Source organism: Oryzias latipes, chromosome 19 (assembly GCF_053564925.1).
Source record: "Oryzias latipes strain Hd-rR chromosome 19, Olatipes_Hd-rR_3.1".
NCBI classification, from domain to species: Eukaryota; Metazoa; Chordata; class Actinopteri; order Beloniformes; family Adrianichthyidae; genus Oryzias; species Oryzias latipes.
The window spans coordinates 15,605,661-15,630,170 of NC_136255.1; the positions used below are offsets into that span (position 1 = coordinate 15,605,661).

General features: G+C 38.3%; 1 protein-coding gene across 1 annotated transcript in view; it reads left to right on the forward strand.

Annotated features, from left to right (window-relative positions):
- The first annotated feature begins 3,445 nt into the window (after positions 1–3,445).
- adam12a (ADAM metallopeptidase domain 12a) overlaps positions 3,446–24,510 on the forward strand; it is a 100,443-nt gene continuing 79,378 nt past the window's right edge. The window contains exon 1 of the mRNA XM_011488263.4: positions 3,446–3,894. Coding sequence (XP_011486565.1) covers positions 3,810–3,894 — 85 coding nt within the window. The 5' untranslated portion in view covers positions 3,446–3,809. The remainder of the gene's footprint in view (positions 3,895–24,510) is intronic.

The window sequence follows — 24,510 nt, forward strand, 5'->3', positions numbered from 1 at the left end:
CTTTTTGAAGCCGATGTTTTTATGTGAAAGATTTAAGTGGAGATTGTCATCTATCAAAGAAAAAAATATTTTTTTTTTTAAGTGAACTTCCTTTATCCACATAAGGTAATGTTTAGGGGTAGATTTGATTTTAGCCCATCTATGCAATGCAATTATTCTGTAATTCCACCAGAGGTCACTGTTGCCTAATTCTTTTTCACATGTACTTTTTGCTTAAAGATGACTAAATCTACACATTCTAAAGAGACATTCTTCATCATGTAAAAAAGTGGTGTTTGGATTTTTCTCTTTTTATCAAATCGCTCAAAATAAAGACCATTTACAAGATTCAGTGCAGGCTGTGCACTCTTTCTCTTAATGGCAAAGAGGAACCTGTGAATGCTGCCATTGTGTTGACTGCATGAGGCCTGTGTTCTTTGGGAAACAAAAGGCCCTTCAGTAAAGGAGAAAGCTACAGTGCGATGCCACCATTCAGCCAAGCGTCAAACAGAGTGGGTGCCCACACACAGCAGCTCCACCCACACTGCCACTGTGGCTGATAACACAAGCTGGAAGGGGCGATTCCTGGGGGTTCTTCTGCAAGAGGAGCTGGATGCGTGAGCAGCATGGGTGAGAGAGGTTTCACTCCTGCTGCTGCTGCTGCAGAGCTGTTATTAAAATGTGAGGAGTGACAGGTGGAGGGTTTTTATTTTCTTGTTGACTTGCAACCTAAAGTGAAGAGGCAGCTTTATGCAAGTGAAAGCATGTGACTGCGAAACAGACGGAAAAAAGTACACAGTGCACTTTGTGATCACGCTTAAAGCAAATAATCAGCACAAGATAAAGCTGTTTTTTGTCTGGTAGGCTTCATTAAAGTCATACATTTTAAAATCAGTTTTCCACCAGGACAGCTCCAGGAAGTCGCTTTACTTTCCAGAACATGTCAATTTCAAGACTGTCTTTATTTTTTTTTTAGTGTTTGAATGACCTCAACATCTCCTTCATATTAACTATCTAGAAAAAAAAAACATTTTATAATTTCAAGGGTCCTAATTTAATCAGTTGGGCTGACGTATTTATGTAATATTTAGATGTTTGTTTTATAATTTTTGAATAATTGTTTTGCACTGATATGCAGATTGTGATTGATGCTCTGCTGGGATGAAGTAGATCTCATGAATTCTAAAGATCTCAGCCTCAAGCGCTGTGGTCCTCCGTGTTTTCGAAAAAATAAATCAACTTTTGAATTAAAAAGGAAAGGGTGGCCAAATGAAAGTGTCTGGTTATAGTGTTGTGATTTAAATGAAATGTCACTTTGACATTCAGACTAATAACCCTTTCAGTTCATCATCTGATGTGGATTATCTGATGGGACGTAACCTGCCATCGTTCCGTGAAGACCCCCCCTCTGATCCTCTGTGATGTCCAGTGGTGCAATAATTATAATTTATCAGTTCTCTCCTGGATTGTGTTCAGCCGTAACCCCCATTAGTCATCCAATAGGCGAAGAGAGAAATGCTGGAGCTTAGTGCCAGCTATTAGCTCGTGGATGGAGGAATGTGACCTCTTCTTAATGTTTATGGACAGTGCAGCTGAATGGAGCCTTTGTCTCTGTCTTTGTTTCATAATGGATCCGGCCCCTGCATTTGCTGGCTGAGACTTGATCTGAAGTGAATGTACCGAGGTGCAGCTCATCACCGTGTTGGAACTGGCTGAATTACAGCCATGTGTAAACATCTATTTAGTGGATAAAAAAGAACAGAAAAAAGCCCTTCAGTCCATAACTTATGATTGTTATTTTATTTATTAGCCTTTAGGTTGACGACGTTTCATGGTCTAGCTGTTTCATTTGTTCTCATTCTCGCTGGTGGCGAGTAGAAAAACGATTTTATGATCACTGTTTTATGCCAGTGCCTCTGCATGTGTGGGTAAAGTAGTTAAAGAATTTATGTGTTCATGATGGTCATTTTAAAGCTGAAAGTAAGGTATAATAAGACAAATATAAGTTATGGTTCTGCCTGGATAAGGCAATTTACTGTGTGTGATTGCAAAACGAATGTGTGTTTGCGTTAAATGAAGATGCATGGAACCCAACCACTCAATAGATACACATTTCTTAGAATATAAAGAAGCGATGGCATAAGCGTTAAGCATTTTGTTTTTACAAGGTTATAACCTCTAATTTTTCAAAGTAAAAACTATAAGAAAAGGTTATAGTACTGAAATGTCTGTTTTACCTGGTTTTATTTACAAAAATCCCACTCTGATCATCTATTGATCTACTTTAAAAGAGGTCCCCAGTGGTCTTTTAATGAGGATGATGCCGTTTTTAGTCAAAATCGAAAAACCTGTGTCGTGTTCTAGGACATAGTTTCTGCAGAGCAGCAGGATTTCATCCAAAATTCGCCACTGAGTTCAACTCATTTTTTTCATCTGCTTCTGATAAATAAAGAAATAAAATAAAACATCACAAAAAAAACCCTCAAAAATGCCATTTTGAGCATGATTGTCTTAATATATGTCCTACCTCATAAGGAAAAATGCTACAAGAACATGTTAAAAACACAACTGTGGGTTTTTTTGCAAATATTTAGAATGCAACACATCTATGTCTGAAACCAATACAATTCACATTTGCAGCTTCCCCACATGATACGATTCTAGGTGAAAAGGGTTTATTTTTATCCTGAATATAGAAAACAGGGAGCATAAAGAAAGTGGCATGCCTGGGGACCTTTCTCCATGTCTGCCTGCTCAGCCACGCCCTCATTTCCATTTCTCATACAAAGATTTTTTTTCATTTGTGTTTTCTTATAAAATTGTCACAATCACATCAAGTTGTTTGTTTCTCTGCAAATTATGATATGACAACAGGTTGTTAAAATTTTAGAAGCATGCATGTTTTCACTCTACAGTGCTGGATTCAGCTTCAAACGAAATTATTATAAGCCTTTGACTAGATTACTCATTTAAGCCCGCTAAACTGGTAATTTAAAAACGTTTGGAAACCTGGGTTAGTAAATTCAGCAAAAGTATAAAGCGATGTCCGGAAATTGCACTTTCAGTGGTTTCAAAATAAAAGCTTTGAGTCAGGATAGAGGTTTTGCCCATTATTTCCATTGAAACAGAAGTTGTGCTTTTTTTGTGGTTATCAATGGTTCTTTATTCGATTTTACTATATATATATATATATATATATATATATATATATATATATATATATATATATATATATATTGGTATGGATAAGCTCTAATTAAAAAAATGTGTGAAGGCGTTCAATTTTTTACCTGGTTAGCAAGACTTTTTGAAACGCAATGAAATCAATGTTTTAATGACGCTTAATCAACTATAGCTTTTCTGGAGTTTTAATTTGAAATATTTGCCAGGAAGCTGCGCCTAATTCCCGTTGACTGTGAATCCATCTCTGGATAGGCGGGCTTTAGGACCCCGCGGAGCGGCACTAGGAAGCACATGGCTCCTACTCATAAGACAACAGTTCTCCTCGGTAATTGCGCTGGAATGGATGTCATTCCTCCGGGCGTCTGAGAACGCAGCAGCTTGTGCATCTGCCCGCATTTCCTCAAGTTCCGGACCTCTTTCTCTCGCCGTTCCCACTTTGTGCATGAGGCGGCTTCTCCATCTGGACAGCGCTGAGTGGGGAAAAGCCCCCAGATGGTCTCGGCTTGTCAGTGGAAATTGGACTTGCTCATATTTCAGGAAGCGGCTCTTATTTTTGGGGGGAGGCCCCCTGCGCATCAGCTGTTTTTGGACTGGGACTGGATGATGGTCGCGCTGCAGTAGAGACTCGCCGTCCACGCGTCAGCATCATGAGCAGGAACTTTGTAATTGTGACAGCACTTCAGGCATTCACAGTCTCCCTGCTGATGAGCCAGAAGATCCACTCTGCTGAAGGTAAGAGGTGAGAAGAGGTGATGCTTTGCATTTCTGACAGCTAATCATGAAGACATAACAAGAACACTTCTACTTCAAATATTTAAAAAAAACATTGTTTTTTGAATAATGATAATCAGGGGCGGAGTTAAAGGGGGTAGCGCTCCCCCCAAAAAAAGCTTTGTCCCCCCATTTTAGAGCCAATATTAGAATCATTGCTGACAAAGAATTATCAATAGAAGCTTCTTTAAGCATTGCAAAATTTATTAAAAATGAACATTTATAACACGCTCGCATGATTGCCACCCTTCCAAAATCTTCTAACTCGCCACTACCTTCAAAAATAAATATGAAAATAACCCCCTTTTTGATGCTATCATTGAATTTATATTCATTTCCTTACATCCTTTTTAAAAAAAATCTTTTTAAGTAGTTGGAACCTAAAGATGTTTAACACATGTATGTGCTATGTACCATATAAACTGAGAAATTCATTTTACCTCAATAAAGCAGTGCGACTGTCTAGTATTTATTACCTATCTGCTGTTTTTAATAAAGCTGTGGTAGAAAGTAAATTTCCTTTGAGGAATCAATAAAGTTCTATTCTATTCTACTCTATTCTATTCCAACAAGAGTACGCTTGTTCTGTGGTGCTTTAGAAGAGCTTTGTAAGTATTGATTGCGTAAGCGTCTGGTCATCATTGGCAGCCTTTAAGTTTTTTTCTGGCTGTGTCCAGTTGCTGATTGTTTAATCAATCCCAAAATGCTTCAGTTTCTCTGTTGAATTATGAGGCTGCTTTGGTGGTAAGCAAATAAAAAAAAACAAAAAAAAAGTTTACTGTTTGTTTGAGGGTGAAATGTTTAGAAATTTTGTTTAAAAGCTGCGACATCCCAGCAGCAAACCAAGACATGTCTTCATATGAGTTTAGGGGACATTTTTAAGAGCAAAGGTGCCTGTGTCTTTTTCTGTATTTTAATGGGCAAGAGCACCTGACACCATATTTATTTCCCTCAAGGTGGGATTCAACAAGAACCTCAATCCCAAACACAATGTGTAATAAAGTGGTATGAAGATGCTGCGGTAGATTCTTTTTTTTTTTGGTCTACTCAGTCACGACAGTCAGATGCCTGGGAATTCATTATCAGCAAGGGAAAATCCTTTAAACCAGGATCGGATGTTCATTTATTCAGTAACAGTCATCACCGTCATCAGACATTCGTCTTGATATGTGTTTCCCACGGGCGCCGACTCACCAAACCTTATCATGGCCGCTTCATTTGAGCCTCGGAAAGTCAAAGACAATCTTCTTTGACAGAAAATGTACCGGCGTCACTCTCACTGTTATTGGAGCCAACAGCGTCACATTAATAGAGGAAGCAGTTTTAGTTAATGGCCCTTAAAACTACAGAGAAGCTCCAATCTGTTTGTGCTCCAGTCTATCCCAAAGTGAACATATCTTTTTTTGCAGCAGTTCTCAACATTCAGGTAAAAAAGCAAACCTCATAAGAACACAGTAATCAATACATGATGTAAAATTAATGCCTGCAGGCCAGTGAGAGAGATTTGTAACAAGATACAGAACTGGTGATGAATACAAAAAAGCATTTAAACCATCAATAAATGCACTTTCTAGAATGTGTATTAAAAAAAAACAACTTAAGAATGAACTTTCTACTGAGAACCTTTGTTTCTTTAGTGTAGAGCAGGGCTGCCTATTACGTCAATCACGACGGATGTGACGGTAGATCGTGGGCCATCAAAAATAAATAAACAAAGAACTAAAAATATATTTAAGAATAAAAATCCATCTGTGTAATACGCCCAGCGACAATCTTGAATGCGCTTTCAGCATATGATGTACACACTGGCCTGTTGTTACCTGATACTAGCGCACCTACCGACAGTGCAGTGCGAATCTCGCAAATCTTACTCCAGGTTTCCTCTTTCACAGCTCTATTCCGATAAATGAAAGACTTGGTGTTGTTTAATTCCCACCTGGCACAAATCGGGATGATCAATTTTCCCTCCATGATAAATTCTGAAATGGTTGGTAATTCCGTGATTTGAAAAGGATACTACCCATACATTACTACTAAATCTGTGCGTTCAGTAGACATGCATTTTGTACGTAGAGCCTGAAAATAGACTTAAAAACTTGCGTAGCCTGAAACGCACAGACCTTTATATTGAAAGTGGTCGCTTGAATGTGTGTTTCCAAGTCAGCTTTAAACGTAGCATCAGTGTAAAGTAGCAAAAAGACAAAGCAATTTTTGTTAAACTCCACCTATATAGTCAAACATGGAGATGGAACTATCATGATATGGGGACCAACAAAGACTGAGAACAAAATCAATAAGTAAATGAGCTTGAGCTTTTATTTTGCTAAGAAGAATAAATAAGGGCCCTTTCGATAGACTGACCAACCATCCAAGGTGTACCTCACCTTCACCCGTCAGTCGCTGGGATAGGCTCCAGCAACCCTATGACTCCAAAAGGGATTAAATACATTTGGAAAATGGACGAATAGATTTATGAAAAAGGTTATTTTGGGGGAATTTGGGTTATAATTTCCCCTTTCCTCTTACACTGTGATTACCATCATGAGTGTAAAGATTTAGTGCTATCTTTTATGCAGCACCACTTTGTCTTCCCACACGTCGCTCATAAACCCATCCAAGACGGCTAAGAAGAGCTAAAAATGTTCAGCTCCATGAAATGTCATGTTTGCATACATATTTCATAAGACGCCTCTTGAGCACTTTTGTTGTCTTTCCTTCCTGCCTGTCTTATTTCTTTTGTTGGAAGATTTTTTTTGTTGTGACTGATTCCCTCCCATGGTTGAAAGTCAGTTCCAGCTGGTGTTTTCTATAGCCGGCTGCACGGTTTCAGTAAACATGGCTGTCTTTGCCGTGAGCATTGTTTACAGCTTGCCTGCTGCACCCTCGGACAAATGAAAGCCGAGCTGCATGTATATTTTCGGCCTGTTGTAAAACATACCAGCAGTGTCCAAGCCCAGTGAGACGTTATCACTGTGACGTGACCCATCCCAAGTCAAAAGCAGTTCATGTCTTTTTTGGTATGAATGGATTCACATTTTCCAGATGACTTCCTCTGACTATTAAATGCTCAGGAAGCTGGTGAGCAGAGTTGGTTGTACATTAAGGCGGAATGATCAGCCAGTTGCAGTTCCACGTGGGAAAACGTATATTTGAAAAGTAGTCATGCTTGACCTCCCATTCCTTTGGACTCTTTGGACCTGCCCAACAAAAGGGAAAGTTTTTGACTTTCTCCCTGGACTTTCACACCCAGACAGGTCATAGTTTAGCTCAGCATCCCAGAGGCTCTTCTCTCGTCTGCCCAGACGGTTCAGGTTCCTCAGATATTTCTTCTCGAATCGGCCTGCGTGAGTTTTGGATTTCATCTTGGGAAGCCTCTGGAATGAACAGCCTCCTCCCAAAACACATTCCCTCGTCTGATGAGGCTCTTGCACGAGCTTTCCTTTCAGTGACCGCTTTGTGCCCCTGTGGATCAGAACCCCGAAAAGGCCATTAGGATATGAATATTTAATCAGATGTTCAAGCGTTTCATTTACTGCTACAGATTTGTCTTGAAATGTGTTGGCTGCACTCCCATATGAATCCAGTTTTTCTTGGGCTATTTTAAAGCACATGTTTTATTTCTTTTTTTAAGAATAAAACAGTAATACATAGCATGCAAGAGATGTTTTGAATTAAGCAAGTTTTTAACTCGAGAGACTAATAATTAACAGTAAATATAAAAGCCTCATTTACCTAATTGAGACAAAAACACACAAAACCACCTGTTTTAATGTGCGGGTAATACATTTTCAAAATTACTAATATACTAATGTAAATTAAATTAATACACTAAACTTGTTTTAGATTTTAGCCAGAATTTTGAAGTACTACAGTAAGAACCGTGCTATGGAGCACGTTTAGCCTTTCAGACTGCCTTAGTTCTTTGTGGCATGGCTTTAAGGGGCTTTTGAACCACATCATGAAGGTAACGTCACACAGCTGCTGTGTGTCAGTGTATGTCTAATGAACATTCTGATGTGAACCTCCCAGTCTCAAAGGTGTATTGGTGGGACTTAGATCTGGTAACTGCAGAGGCTATTGGAGCGATTTGAATTTAACTGCCAGGTCCAAGAAACTGCTTTGAGATGATATAAGGTTTTTTTTGGAACGGTGTGTAGAAGAAACCAGCAGAAGAGGGGTTCACTCTGCTTATAAAGGTCACGGTTGGTGACAACACTATGGTTGATGGTGGAATTTGAAGTGGATTCAGTCTGGAAAAGTCAATTAGTTCAGACAGAGACTGCTTAATTTGGTCCGGATCAAGTCCTGAACCTTGTGTTTGAGCACTGAGCTCTGAGCACGGAGCCCATTCAAACTGAGAAAACTTAGAGCGTACTGGAACTCAGTCCGATCGGAAACAAATTCAGACCACCTGTAAAGAACCAAATGTGAACAGTATGAATACACCCTTAATTAAGAAACCACTGATGATGCCTAACATTTATTTAATTTTTGTTGTCGTATTTTTTTGTCATTGCTTGATAAATAAGTTTCTCCAAAAAGCATGCTTATCTCTCTCTCTCTCTCTATCTATCCATCCGTCCGTCCGACTATATATATACCGGTATTCTTTATTTAGCTAACTGTTGCAGATAAAGACAATACTTTTAAGATAAGAATTTTTTTTCCAATTTTCATTTGTCTTATTTTATTAATTCTACTGTAATTTTAGCCACAGTTTTGTGGCTATAAATGACAAAAATCGCTTCCAGTGTGGCCATTTGCTGCCGCAGCCTCTCAGCTTTGACATGATCAAGATGGCTTTCTCCATAATTAGTTTATAATATGGAAGTAAATTGAGGTGCAGTTGTCTTTTTTTCATATAGAGCGACTGTTTGTTCTTTTCTTGCACAGTTTTGTCTTACACTGCTTACTTGAGGTCTTTTTTTACCTTTTTTCTCTGTAAGCAGAAATGTTAATGCATAAATATCCTAGCAGCATGCATATTTTAATATTTTTTATCAATAACAATTGAGAAGCTTTTTAAAGTTACTCCAAGCAAATTTTCTTCAAGTACATATCTAAATGTAGTTATTTGCTGCCATATGGTTTCTTTATTAGCTATTGTATTAAAAAAACATCAACAGGTCCCAAAAAGTGACAAGTAAATGTAATATGTGAACATTTTCATCTTTCTAATAATGGTTTACAGTTTGTGCTTATTACAACACTTAGATCTTAGAGTTGTTTTAGTAAAATCTAAAAACTTTACCAAATCACTCAACATTTTTAGTCAGCCAGCCAGAGTTGTGTTCTCATTACTGCTTTTGAATTTGTCCATGCTTTTGTGGAGTTGGTGTTGCTATTCTATTTTATACAGTTTTTAATGTAAATAAAAATCAAATCAAACAAACTATATTTGCACTTTTCCTACAGATGTAACTCTAAGTGCTTTACATAAAAACATTTTCTAATTTTAAAAAGCAAGATAAAGACCATCACACATAAAAAAACCCACTATAAATATATATTATCCAATATTATTAGATTGTTTTTTAAGTCCTTTAAACAATTTAAGTTTGAATAAATCACAGAAAAAAGTGTAGTTGGTAAGAGGACAGGCACTAAGATACCTAAGAACATTGTTGACCATGACAGTTTGCAGTTAAGGAATAAAAATGTGTTTAGACTGTGAGATTTCAACAATCTGGACAAAGGTCAGTTTTCATATTGTGCAACGTAAACGTAATAAATATGAAGATGTCATCATTTATCAAACATGTCGACCTCAGGACGGTAGTATTCAGAGTAGTCTCAGAATTGTGGACAAAGACAGATGGCCACAGTTTTTCTACGCTCATGCTTTGTCCTCTGATGTGGTTATAGGAGCTGGATGATGCATCATGCAGACACATATTCTGCTGAAGGAACCAGATTTTCTTATTCTTTGGAATTCTGAACATTTTTCACGCATTGGCCTCCATCTGCTATGCTGCATTATCACACGCAGTCATGACTGATTATTGAAGCCACAACATAAATGTCTCAAACTCTTCGCAAGGAAAACTAGGTTTCATTCAAATTTTTGTATTTCTTTGTTGTTTTTTTTACAAAAGAATTCTTCTCTCCTGCTCTCCCCAAAGTCCTGTGTTCCACACCTGCAGTCAAAAGCAAAAGCTTTATGGGTTTATGGATTTTCCTCCATGGAATAAGCCACTTTCCTCAGCTGGGAAGCCTTCTACAAAGAAAGGGATAAGGCCAGAGTCAATTTTTGATCTACTTTATGCCTGGAAAGAGGCATACAGGCTCGAAGAGCTCCAACTAATGTTACAATTTCTCCTTTTTTTTTCCTTTTGGACATATTCTCTCAGAGATTTTCTAATGGGTTTTGGATTTGTATTAAAAAGTGACTCAAGTGGCATTAATTTTTTTTAGGTTTGCAGGCTTTAGGTACTTTTTAACAAGAACTTTGAAGCCACTCTAACATCTTCCAGTTCATCATTGTCTTATAGGGGCCATGATAAAGCACTGAATATATTTTTTTCAAGGATTTCTTTGTAAAAACAATTTAAAGGCTCAGTAGTTACTTAGAAATTTCTGTCGCAGGAGGGAGTTTGTGGCCCACCAAGTGTATTTTCTACTTAACAAACTTCTTTCCAACTGCATGTTTTCGTCTGCTCCTGATTCACAACGATCTGAATAAAGAAATACTCCGAAATGCAATTTTAAACTTAATTTCTTTTAAATATTTGTTCCCCACCATTAGAAAAATGCTACAAGAACATGTTAAAAACACCAACAACAAGCTTAAAACAAGCTCTCCTTAATTTCTTACAATCCTGTCTTGTACTTGTGTCTAGACTGATTTTTCTTCCTTATTTTTGCAAGAGTGAGGGCAAAATGCAACATGTTTCCTAATTGGCACCTATTTGATCAGGAAGCAGACAGGTCACTTCCTGCCTGTATGAATATCTAACAAATTGGCCCCCTTGAAGGTCCGCTGCTGTCAGATCTTTGTTCGCATCCGTCAGAGTTTGGTTTGAAAGGCAAACCACTGATGTATTTTTAAGCAGACTCAAAACACAGACAGCTGAGAAGGTTCAAGGAAAACCTTGACCAACCTGGCCCCGTTAAAGTCTGCTTTCTAACATTTTCAAACACAAAAGGTGGGATTGTATGGTATATTGTAATTTAAGGGCCTAAACTGACGCCTGCTGATTGCTTTTGTGAGAATCCAACAAGCAAGTGTGTTCAAATTAAAAAGGGGAAATCGACAAACCTTCACATATCCTTTTTTTTTTAAGTCGAAAAGTTTCTACAGGGAAACAAAATGGATCTGTGCATACAAATTACAGATCAAGTAAATCAGAGAGCTTAAATTACTCATGAGAACACACAAGATAATAAACTGAGAACAAACAACTTTACACTTTATTGACTTCTACTAAAATCTATATGCTTGGAAAGCTGAAAAGCCAATGTTTTCTTTCTAAAAATCTAATAAGAAAAGTACCCAGCTCTGTTTAATTGCATTATGTCCCATTAAAGACAGTGGAATGGCACTGAAATTGACTTTTCACTGTGTGTTAAAGAAAAACACAGCCTTGCAGCTTTCTTAGGTGGGTTAGAAGCACTCATGTTGACGTCATTATTTACATATTTACTGTTAGCATCCTTACAACACAAAGTTTTTTCAGTTTTTTACTTAATATCCATGATTTGTAGAAAAAAAGGAGAGCAACATCGGAAGAATATTAGGGATGTTCTTGGTTCCTAAAAAGGTGGGGGTTTCATTTTTTTGGTATGGTGTTGAGGAAGTAAAACAAACCTGTGGTTTGTTTGACAGCCCTATGACCTGCAGCCACTGAGTTGCCTGTCCGTACAGCAAAATATTCTGAAGGCAAACATCTAAAGGCTTGGCTGACACAGAGATCCTGACGCTGAGGCAAAGCCATGAAAAAAGGTTAAAGAAATTCAAACAGCTACAATCATCCAGTCAATGTGCTGACATCGAGTTGATTGAAATGTTGTTGCAGGATCAGCAGACAGAGCATGAACTGAAATAACTGCAAACTGGAGCTGAAGAAACTGGGCCAAAATGTCTTTATGACAATAGGAGCGGAGTGCTTTATAGCCGTCAAATTACAAAAAAGGTCAATATAAAATCAACAACTTTTTTTGTAATTTGACGGCTATAAAGGGCTAAATCTCTTTCTGCTTGTCTTGTATATATATAAAAATATATATGCATATACAAATATATGTATATATATGTAGATTAACATATATTTGATCAACTCAATCATTTTAGTACATCAGTTTACATCTGTCTTAATTTGTAACATGAATGAAGTTTCTATTGTGATGAAAGACTGGCAACATACCTTTAAAGCAAATAAAATAAAATAAACATGTTTTTTGTGTTTTTAACATGTGCTTGTTGCATTTTCTGAGAATGGAGGACATATGTGAAGAAAATTAAGATTAAATTTGCCTTTCTGAGGATTTCCTTTTTCAAATTGTTGTAAATCAAGGAGCAGACAAAGAAATTCCACTTGAAAACGATTGTGCTTGTGACATTGCGAGCTCCCTGCTCTGAGCTCCCAGCCACGGGAGGGGAAGGGGTGGACGGGGTTGCTCCGCACCAACCACTAACCTCTGTGTGTTTGTTGATAAGGGAAGAAAGCCACCAAAAAACTCAATTGGAATTGAATCCATTTATAAAAGTTGAATCAAACTCAAACTGAGTACTCTGGATCTTCACCATGAGGAACAATGCCCTGTAAAATGGATTCCACAGGCATACCCCCGAGGCGGGCCCTGTGTGGCTTCAGACCCCATGGTCCCTAATACCTCAGTGGTCAGTGTCCGTCCCCCTGCTACTGCCGACAAGAACATTTATAGCTTTGTTTTACAGTGGAAAAGTGCTGATTAGATTGGGTTAATGTAGCAATGCATTCAACAATGTGTTAACAACAAAGTATGAAAGTGTAATATAATATAAATGCATAAAAAAAACTTAATTTAGTATCAAAACCTTTCACCGCCCATAACTAATAACTCAGAAATTATGTCCTAGAAAATGAAATTTTCTGACAAGTTTTTTGAATTTGGCTAAAAATGAAATAATCATAATTAAAAGACCACTGGGAAAGTTTTTACAATAGATCAAAAGATGATTGGAATGGATTTACTAAGTCCTAACGAGGGTTTGGTTTTTATCTGACGTTGAAGGATCTGTCAGTATCCGCAGCTACTTATCGTTCGCGGCTTCTCGGAGGAGCTTTGAAAGTGCACGAGGCATGTGCTTCCCATGATAGGGAGAAGTTCCAATGAGCCGCAAAACCAAATCTGCCTTAGGAACCATATAATGAGCTTTCACACAGCTTTGCTCTGGAGGATCCCCCAGCTCTGACCTTCGTTGCTACATGAACGCATGTAGTATTCATGACAGGCAGCGAGAAAAAATTATGAGGGAGGAGATGGTAAAAAACAAAGTGTCTCACTGTAATGTCATTGGATTCTCGGACAGCATTAACCTCATGCTGAGCAGAGGGAAACTTTTACAGTGGGGCCATCTTTTTCTCGTAGAGTTATTATATTCTGACACAAAGAGCTATTTACCAGTAGAGGGAGCTTGGTGTTAAACCGCTCCTTTATAGCCTTAAAAAATGTCCCCTAATAAATACAGCAATTAATGTCTGTCATAGCCGTGGCTTCTGACACACTGCTTTATTATTGGATTTGGGTTAACGGCTGCTTTAACGAGATGCAGGGGAATTTTTTTTTTTTTTTTTACTGTGATGGTGGTTTCTGTGTTTCTTAGTTTAATGTAAATGGTGTTGACATATCGCCACCCAATAGGGTTCAATGTTTACCATGGAGTCCTGCCAAAATTATGAAGCACTTTGCACCGTGTTCTGCTAGACTTCCAGAGCTGTGGCTCAATGCAGGAAAGAAGGTGAGGGGGGTAAGAAAAGTAAGTATTCGTTACCTTCAGATTTTATTTTGAGCAAGCCTGTGTGTGAGATTGTTGCTTATGTAAAAAAGATTATCTGATCATATTCATTGAAGGTTTTGTGTCAATCTCTAAGTGTGTAACCTAGAGGTAGGGGGGGTCAAATGAATGGCAATTAATTACAGATAAATTAGCATATTTTTTTTTGTTTTTAATGCGTTAATGTCATCTTTAATCTATAAATATTGGTAGCGTCAGATGGTTGCTTCCATTAATCTCTAAAAATGCACACCTCAAAGGGAATTGTCCCACTTCTACCATGGTCGCTTACGAAGAAACTCTTATTACATTTTTTAAGTTTAGATCATTTTTTAGAAAAAGTGGACTTTTTGATATGAGGTTTTTGAATAAAAAGTTAGATGAAAATAGATTATTTAGATGAATTAATTACAGGTCATGATTAATGAATTGCTCAAGATATTTATCGCATGACAGAGCCGTAATAGAGGTTCATTATAAATATTTGGATTTTTCATTAGTGGCTGATCAAAACATTTATGTCATATTTCTTTTTAAATGTCGAAAAAATAAACAGTTTCAGTAGATTTGTTGGTATCAATGATTAGCAACTGTTGGAACTCTGCAAGTATTTTAAGGAACAAGCATTAAAAAACAACAGTGAGGCAGTCTATAGTTCTTCTGTCCAAGGTCACGTTATGATAGAACGTCTGCTTGATGGGTCCTCTCACTGCTTCATTCATCATTCTGTTCCCAACAATTATTCTATTTGAATTAACATCATTTGCCCTCTGTTTGGGCATCAATGGAATTCGTGATGTGCCTGTCAATTGCAATAATCACATTTTCCGACATGGTCTGAAATTGAAGCTTTTGCCCTAGAAACATTGCTGGGTTGTGTCACAACTTTAGTAATTGCTCTGAATAACAACCAAAATAAATATAAGCTTGTAGAAGATATTTACTTGAAAGATTTGAGTTTAAAGGCCTGTTCACACCGGGACGAATTTCGCCGGCGATTTTCGCCGACGTTTAACGCCTCGTGACTAAACAAAGGGCACCAATGTGAGTGTGCACACCGAGGCGAAAAAACGCCAAGCGCCAAAGCGTCAAAAAAAAAAAACGCCTCGGGTTCGTTTTTTTTTTTCGACGCGTCGCGTCGAAATCTATTCGACCAATGAGAATGGCGCTTTTGCACACGTGTCTGGAGCTTCTGAAGTTACAGTAAAACACAACTTGGGGGCGCTCAAACACAAAACTGCCTTGCTGAGCACACATACCAGCGAAGAAGTTAGACGCCAAGTAGCGTCTACACAGCCGCGAAGAAATAATGACGGACATTCTTAAATATCCCCTTACCAAGTACCAGTTGGAGCTACTGATGCTTGAAATATTCATGTTTTCTTTGTATGATTCTGACAAGCGCGTAAATACTTGCTCTCTTCTTCTGAGTGAAAAGCGACTTTAAGAAGCGTAAATTTGCGCAGCGCCACCTTGTGTACAGGAGTATTTCTGTTTACATTAAGCGCCATCTAATGTCAGGGAAGGAAATTGCATGTTCGCTCGGCTCATCGTCAGCGAAAATCGCCTGGGTGTGAACACAAAAAACGTGGCGAAAAACGCTGGCGAATAACGCCTGGCGAATATTCGTCCCGGTGTGTACGGGCCTTTACAAAAGAAAAACTCTTTCACATGCTTATTTTAGCACATTCCATTATTTTGCAAAATTTCTTGCATCACGATTTTTAGATGATGACATCCGTCAGTGGGACTTTTTCCGTTTGGTCTCCAGAACATCAACAGTGATGTGAGTTGTTCTTTGCAGAGTCCAAGACTCTTTACACCGAACTTTATGATTATCCAATCAAATAAAGAGAGCTATACATTCAGAAATTCATCTAACCATAATCCGTTGTTTCTGCTCTGACCTTTTGATTGGATAAGAGCCTAGTGCGTTACCACCCTCTGGGAGGTGTAGGTTGGCATATTTGTTCTGGAGTTCTTTCCTCCAACTCAGTCAGGTTATTTGGTGGAAATATTATTATCCTCCCCATTTTTTATTTATGAGATTGTTTTTTTAGTCTTCCTTTATTCATAAATCATTTATTATTTCATTGGCTTTTGCATTTACAGCTTAATAAAAAAGTATGGCATGGTGTGTGAGCATTAAATGTCAAATAAATAAAAAATGTCCCCAAAACCCCAAAAGGTGCTTATGAGTTGATGATTATACCAGAAATGGTGCTTTTAAGGTACAGTCATAAGGACACAACTAACACACGCATGGTTTATGCTAGGTACACACCGGGCATGTCATGCGCGTTCAAGAACCAGCATTCTTGAACACACTAGCATTTGGCGTTCACACTGGACTGTCCCTGCCTGATATTAGTGCATGTACTCACAGTTGGAAGGGGCTTGGTGTAAAATGTCAGTGTCAAATGTCAAAATTTCTCCTTCGTGATCAATTTTCAAACGGTTGGAACTTTCGTGAATAAATAATGATGCTACTTTTACATCACTACCAAATCCAAGTCTGTGATTGGTCAAAGTTCAACTTGTTTAACTTTCAACGCACGTTCAATGGGCACACGTTTTGTACGTTGAGCCCCAAAACAGTCTTTAAAACTTGCTACGTGTGAACACGGGAGTTTTATGCTTGTTTACCTAGACTTTTCATTGGAAGTGGTCGCTTGAACGATCATTTCTAAGCCCAGTGTGAACTGCATGTTCAAAATAATTATGCAACCACTTGTGTCCAATCACATTTTGTCTTCTTCTAATGTTAATCAAATTGCATTAAAAAAAACTAAATGCATTTACAGACTGTCACATAATAAAGTGTTAATGTTATAAATAGAGTTACAATTTATTGGTCTTTCAAAAAACAAGTTCTATTTATATTAATTACACATTGAAAACCCATTCTCCGTTTATTCTACTGACACTTGCAGAAAAGGAGTTGTTGGAATTACAGTTTTTTAAACTGCAGAAGTCTTTTTCTTCAACTCCTGAAGTCTGACACCCAAGGACTCCTCTGAAGAATGGTTTTCTTCTTCTGTGACTCTTAACAGACCTTGACTGCAGCTGTCCCTGGTGTTTTGTTTGTGTCTTCAGTTTGTCCTTGGCAAGTGAAACTCGGCTTGATCGGGCTGAGAGACGATTGATTTGGCCTTTACACACAGCTTTTTCCCCGTCTCCGTGTTCTTTATCCCTCTGGGTTATGTTCTCTGTGTGTTTTAAGTCATTGTCCATCTGTTCCGGGTGGCAACATCCAATTATTTATTCCAAATTCGTCTTAAACTGAGCGCACATGTTTGTACACTTTAAAGTTCATTTAGCTGCTTCTGAGTCGGCTTACATTCATCCGTGTTTGTGCTCTTTCTCGGTCACCTGAAAAAGATTTATAAGTATTTTGATAACTGAGTAAAAACAATTATAAATTTAGGCCTTGCTTTCAGTGCTGACAACTCTGTTATAAAGGATGTCTGTTTTACTAATCATAAAAAGATTTTTAAATGATGAATTTGCAGGAAACGTATTAAGAATACATCAGTTTAGTGCCAAATTTTTAATCTTATTTCTTTCTGCAAGTACTCGGAATTTATTATTGTCTGCAGTCCAAATTTCAAATATTTCAGCGTTTGTTTATCCAATTCTGATTTATGTAGGCCACACAAATTTAATTGGAGTGTCTAAAATGTGTGCAAAAAAAATAATTAATTAAAAAAACACGGAGCCAATTATTTCGTTATGGTTTCCAAAAAGAGAAAATGCAATGGATATAGAATTTAAAGCCCATATGCCCAGTTAAGCAAAAATCTTACCAAGAATTCCTGAATCTACATATTTTTTAAATTGTATATCCTTGATGGACATGTTCTTTTTCACTTTCTAAATAGTGGATTTCATTCTGCCATTCTTTAATTTTAAAAGTGTAATGGGGCGACCTCTTGCAGTTTTCCCCCCCTTGTTTTGAACTTTTCAACTTGATTTAAAAAGAAAGCATTTGGAGCTTTTAGACTTCTTGATGAAAATGACCTTTTTGAGAAATTTCCTTCTTCTTTAAGAGCTCTGTTCACCTCAGAAAATTCCCCCAACACCGTCACAAAAGGCAATTTTTAAGAGTAGAGAGAAGAGACAAAGCCATTTAAGTCTTGTAGGTTATAGTGCAGGTTCTGACACTAATTATTACATTTTTAATTAACCCTGTTGAGTATGGAGTAAGCATTAGAAATGTTGAACCTGAACTGATCCCTTTATATGCCGTCCTCGGAGCAGAATCTCTTTTATGCTGATGACACACTAATATAATGTCTTCTAACACCCACTTACTTATGGGTTAAGCAAAAAGAAACACATGCATGAAGACAGAGTTGAGCGCAAATGACTTCTTTTCACAACTTTTCAAAAGAATTTGAATACAACTTTTGGTTGGTTTGACATGTCTGTTTTGAATATGACTTTTCTTTTTTTTGAATATGAAATTTGTCCCGTTGGAATACTCTCAAATATAGATCAAAAGATGATCTGAGTAAACAAAAAATGTTTTTTTTAGTAGGCATATTTTGAGACTTAAAACAAGTCTTTTGCCCTGAAGAACTTTCAGTCAAAATTGTAATCTATAATAATAATCCATAAATTCATGTACACAAGTTTGACCCTTTAAAGATGCATGTTTGATAATAAGTCATAAGGATTGTTAGATAAGTAGGAATTCAAGCAGTTACAACAGGGTTTGATTTTTGTTAGTTTGAAATGCACAAGTTGGGCTTTTTGTGGTTGAAGCACATCATTTAACATAATTTCCATTTCTTTACTATGACCAATCAAGTATTAGTTTTAGCAAATTTTCACTCACCTTTTGTAATCAGTCTAATACTCAAATTATGCTAAAATGTCTTTGAAAAAGCCATTTTTGAACTGGTCGCTGAGGTGCATTGTCCTGATATTTTGCACTGAAATGATTTTCAAAAATATGTTGTGCCAAACCCTGACCTGACCTTTTATTTATTTTTCTGCTGGACCCGATCAGAGATGTGTCTGCCTGAGGGGAGCAGACACATCCTGGGTTTTGCTGGTTTTTCTTTTCCTCTGCTTGGATGATTCCTCTTCTTCCTTTCTATGATGATGAAAGGATCATTTATCATAGCTGTTTTCTACAGGCATCCAGGTACATCAGTGTGAGTGGGGCCATTCCTAGACTGTACCCAGTCACTCAGAAAATGTCTTTCAGCAGCATTTTCTTCATTTCATACATGTGAATTCCTGGACTTTAAAACTATAAAACTCATCAATTATGATGAAATTGTCCAAAAACACAAACACCCACAAAAGAGAACAGATTGACTCTAAAAGAATAACAGATTTATATAACCTTAAAATCAAAGATCTGATGAGAACTCTGATGAGAAATTTAAATTCAAGTAAAAATAAACTTACCATTTTGCATTCCAAGTGATATTTTTCCAATTTCGATTCGATTATCGACTCATCTTATTTTAAAACAAATTTTTGAAATTGTATTGGTGGATTTGATTCAATTCTGCTTCAGATAGATCAATCTGGTTTGATCCTAGGAATAGAAATTGATTCATTGATTAATCGATTAATTGTCAAATCCCTACAAAAAGCCTATTGTGGGTATAAAACTCCATGGTCCTTGTTGTAGTCATTTATCATTCCACTAGAGGAAGTAGAAGGGCTTTTTGTGCTCATTTAAAAATGGCTGCCTCCTTGAAAAGCACTTTTGGTGGGAAAAGTCAAGCTAATTTTCAGAACTTTATGGTGAGATCAACTCATCTATTGTTGATCTTTTTTTTAAAATAACTACTTGGTGTATTGAAAAAATAGAAAATGTGTTGATAATTAATTCTTATTAATCCACTTACACCAGCTGTCTCACTTTGAGATAGTTGGTATATAAGGTTCTTTTTTCCTGAACATTCATGTAAATATTTTTGCGTCTTAAAATAACATAATTGTGAGGAAAAACTTACTAAATCACCATACATATCATAATTGATACTATCTACATCTTGTAAAAATTGTACCGCAAACATTTCTTTGTGGATTCCATCAGAGAACACATTTTAATAAAAGAAAATTGACTTTTTTCATCATTGCTTTGATGCAAGTGGGCTTTACAGGATTAAGAAAGCAAAGCAACAATTCTGTAAATCTACTCAAGAGTTTGTACCATTCGGAGGATTTCACTTGTCATAGTCTATTCTTTAAGCTGTCAAAGGTGTTGGTTCTTGTTTGGAACCAACACCATGGGTTTTTTAGTACAGAAGAGAACTGCTGTCAGAATGACTGTGGAAAATGTTTTTTGTGTGCCTTTCCTGTGTCGCTCATCAGACCCAGACTGTCATCTGGAGTGCTCTTTATCCCATCTCCCAACCAAGATGCAGACAAGTGGGGGGCACGGCCTCATCAAGTGTGAAAATGAAAAGAACGGCATGTCATTTGTGTAGCAAAAGAAAAAAAACGACTAAACACACAGCTGCATTTTTGCCTGTCAAGAAAAGAGAGAGAGCTAAGGCACAATGAGAGAAAGGGGGCTCTGGGGTTTAATAATAACAACCAACTGTTGGTTTGCTTTGGGGAGAATAGATTGGGGTAAAAGGGGTCAGAGTTGTAACAGTTCTGTATCCAAGAATGTTTGGAGATTTAAGAACTGATCAAGGTCAACCAACAGCTTCCAACAGAAACTCCCAAGTCCCGAACTCCCATTTAGGAAACTTGATAAAACTAAGGGGATTTTTTAAAATCTAAGATACTATCAATAATTTTTATACTGTGAACGGTTTACATATTTTAAGTAATGTCATTGTGAACTTGATGTAACTGTTGATGTGGTGTTTCAGCTGCTATCATGGACATATTGGAAAATAGGGATTTAAAAATACTTAAATCCTAATTTCAGTCAGACAACTCTTGCAGTAAGAAATATTTATTTGACATTTTTCCATATTCTTTAAGTTGGCATTCACATATTTTCGTTTGGCATAAGGCTCCGTTCAATTCCATAAAACTTCCATAAAATTTCCATAAAACTTTCGGGTAACAAAACCCCCCTTTATGGAGCCCACAGGTGGAAGCCGGGGAGGAGGGTGGGGCGAAGAATGAGCGCTGAAGGTAAGAAAGAATGAACAACTGCGCACCTGGCTTAAATAGGACGCTGAGCAGGTGAGTTAATTAACTGAACCGCCCTGGGGTATTTACCTGAAAACACTGCTTCGAGTATCTGCCCGAAATACGATAAATCGTCATTTCAGTCAGACAACTCTTGCAGTAAGAAATATTTATTTGACATTTTTCCATATTCTTTAAGTTGGCATTCACATATTTTCGTTTGGCATAAGGCTCCGTTCAATTCCATAAAACTTCCATAAAATTCCATAAAATTTCCATAAAACTTTCGGGTAACAAAACCCCCAACACTAAAATCATCCAGAAGAAGAGAAAATGTGAATGTATAATCAGTGTGTAATAAAATGGGGTGTGTTTTCGGCAGCATTCCATTTTCATTTCATTTCCCAGTATGACTGCTATGTGTGACCCGGCACCATTGACCGTTTGGGCCGCCCCCGTTCGAGTACAGCGCCACGAAGGGAACATGCTATCTAGTGGATCTGCTATGTGTGACCCGGCACCATTGACCGTTTGGGCCGCCCCCGTTCGAGTACAGCGCCACGAAGGGAACATGCTATCTAGTGGATCTGCTATGTGTGACCCGGCACCATTGACCGTTTGGGCCGCCCCCGTTCGAGTACAGCGCCACGAAGGGAACATGCTAACTAGTGGATCTACTATGTGTGACCCGGCACCATTGACCGTTGGGCCGCCCCCGTTCGAGTACAGCAAACAAATGAGCTTAAGAACCAGATTCGAGCTCCGCGCATACTATGATACAACTTAGAGCAACCTAAATTTTGAGGCTTCCACCTGGCTATAATTTTCTTTTAACATCTATAATTGAAGAATTCACATTCATTCTGCGGTTGACATTGATTAATTAATTCAGTCAGAAGTGTCATTGGAATGCAGAGGAGGTCCAACGCCCCGTCCCTTTCAGTGCAGCAATAGGTACGTCGAGCAGTCATCGTTGCAGCACCAGATCAAGGAATGCATGGGTGACATCATTTCCTGGAAATGGAGAAGCTGATCGGGGCGTAGGGGTTCGCAGACTCAGGATGCGATGCATAGATAAAAACAAAGCAGTATTAGTCTTGACAAGAATATATAAATAACCCAGAAACTGATCAGTTTCAAAATGATTGAGATAAATTAAATAACAGTGCTTTTCAAAAAAAAAAAACAAATCTGAGAAAGTGAAATTTAGTAGATAGTTAAGGTAAAGACCCATTGTGGATTTATCGCACCCTAGAAACCACCATAATTACAAATTCCAACAGTGAAATGATAGTGAAATATATGACCTGCACGAAATCTTAACACCAATTTTTTATATACTCCAATGATGAGAAAAGTAACCTTTGACAGTTTCAGAGGGACGCACCTTCAGGAGGCCATCAAGGAGTAGGAGTAGTAGATGGGAAGAGTAGCCAAGGATATTTGTATATGAGGAAGGTCAACATCCCACGTAGCAAAGGATTACAGCTCGGCTGGATTTGATGCCTTGTATTTGATATTAGTGGTTCTCAAATTTTTCAATTAGCCAAGGGCGACTGGATACTGCAAAAGAGAACTTGAGAGCCATGAGGGATCATAGGTTTTGATAGTATTTGTGCTAGACTGAACCTTAAGCATTTAGAGGCGGAGTATAACAAGCCTCTAAATGGGGATGCATCTAGCAGAGTGTCATCTGCTTAAACAAGGCAGATGGAAGACTGACTTGTGGACACAAGATTTAACTCTTGAACTAAGCTTGAGAGCGCAAGTGATATATTTCCTACGGTCAGGGTAGAAGTTGCTCAAGGTGTTATTTAAACATTAACCAAGTCAACCGATGACACAATACTATCATTCAATATTGAATCAGCCTTAATATAATCTCCAAGGATGAAATAACCGGACGACCCCTTAAAAACCATCAGAGCTGTAGATTCCGGCGGCCGGACAAACACAAACCACTCTTCTTAAATCCTTTTCCCCCAAACCAGAAGGCGCAGACTCAGGAGAACAAGTGGAGGGAGCCTGAAGACACAACAGGTATCACAAAACCACACCAGGCATAGAGACGGAAAGATCAAACGCAAAACACGAAAATCCAGAACAGGAACACGTGGCCCAGGATCGAACTACCCAGAACAAGAACACAAGATGAACGGATGACCATAGGACCAAAGCTACAGCAAATGTCAGGTGGCCCAATCATTGACGAATCATATCCAACCAAAATTCGAAGAAATAACATGCTGCACAAAAGCTAGAGATGACATAATGGGGAGAGACAAGCATCAATGAACCACCCAAATCTATAGAAGAAAAATAAATCCGGACGGGTGGAGGACCATACATTATAGATAACGTGGAAACCCAATTTTGAAAATAAAGTTTTTCCACAGAGATTCAAAAGACCAGGGATACAGAGTAAAGTTGGCCACCAAGAAATAATCAATAACATGCAAAATGAAGGGCACCCATCGCCTACAAATATCCAGCACAGGGCGATAAAGTCGATTTTATGAGGACTGCCACGACAACGGAAAGGTAAACCGACAAACACCTGGAGCGCCAACTGAAGGCCAAGAGACGCCACTGAGAGGCATAGAGGCAGAACAGTGAGACCATCAGTGACAGTCATCCTCAGCCTTATATCGCGTTCGGAGGAAATTCGTGGAGACAGCATGGGGAGCTGAAGAAAATATATACCAATCCTGAAGGCGCATGGGGAACCAGGCCACTGATGCCCAGAAGATTAACTGCGAGGCGCTAGCAGGTCCAGATCAAGTCACATCAACCTGAACACTTCCTAGGGGCCACCCTTAGTGGCAGCTTGAAAACGATGCCCCGGAAGAATCCATCACATAGCCCCCACAAACCTCCAACCAAACTAGAGAGAGAATAACAAATTAACTGTCCAGCCGAGAAAACAAGGCCGCGACGAGACTGACACACTCACTAATGCGGCCGACGCAAGTCCCTGAAGCCAGGGAATGACCCACTGGGGTACACAGAGCGGGGAAAAACAGGCGGAGCAGAACCAGATGCAGAACATGCGGGGCAATGAACGAGGATCGCAGAGTGAATAAAATGAGCCATAGACGCATAAGAGAGACCAATCATAGGGAAAAATGTCCACAGAGCAGAGACGGGTCCAAGAGACACTGATTCACATTCTAACTAACCAGCAGCTACAACAACGAAGAAAACAAACAGAAGAAACGCCATAATAATAAAGCCAGCATCAAATTAAAGACAATCAAAATTTACACACAGCTCCCAAAGAACAAAACAGCAATAGAAAACAAATGCTAAAAGCCACGATAAATTCAGCCAGCACGAGAAACCTGTCCAAACGAGGCCTGCCAGCCTTCACAACCACAGAAAGGACCCCACAACCCCTGAAAAAAAATAAAACAACCGGACGACGCAGAACTACGCAGCAGAAAAAGAATCAGAAGTGCATCATGAAGGACCCGGAGAAAAAACTA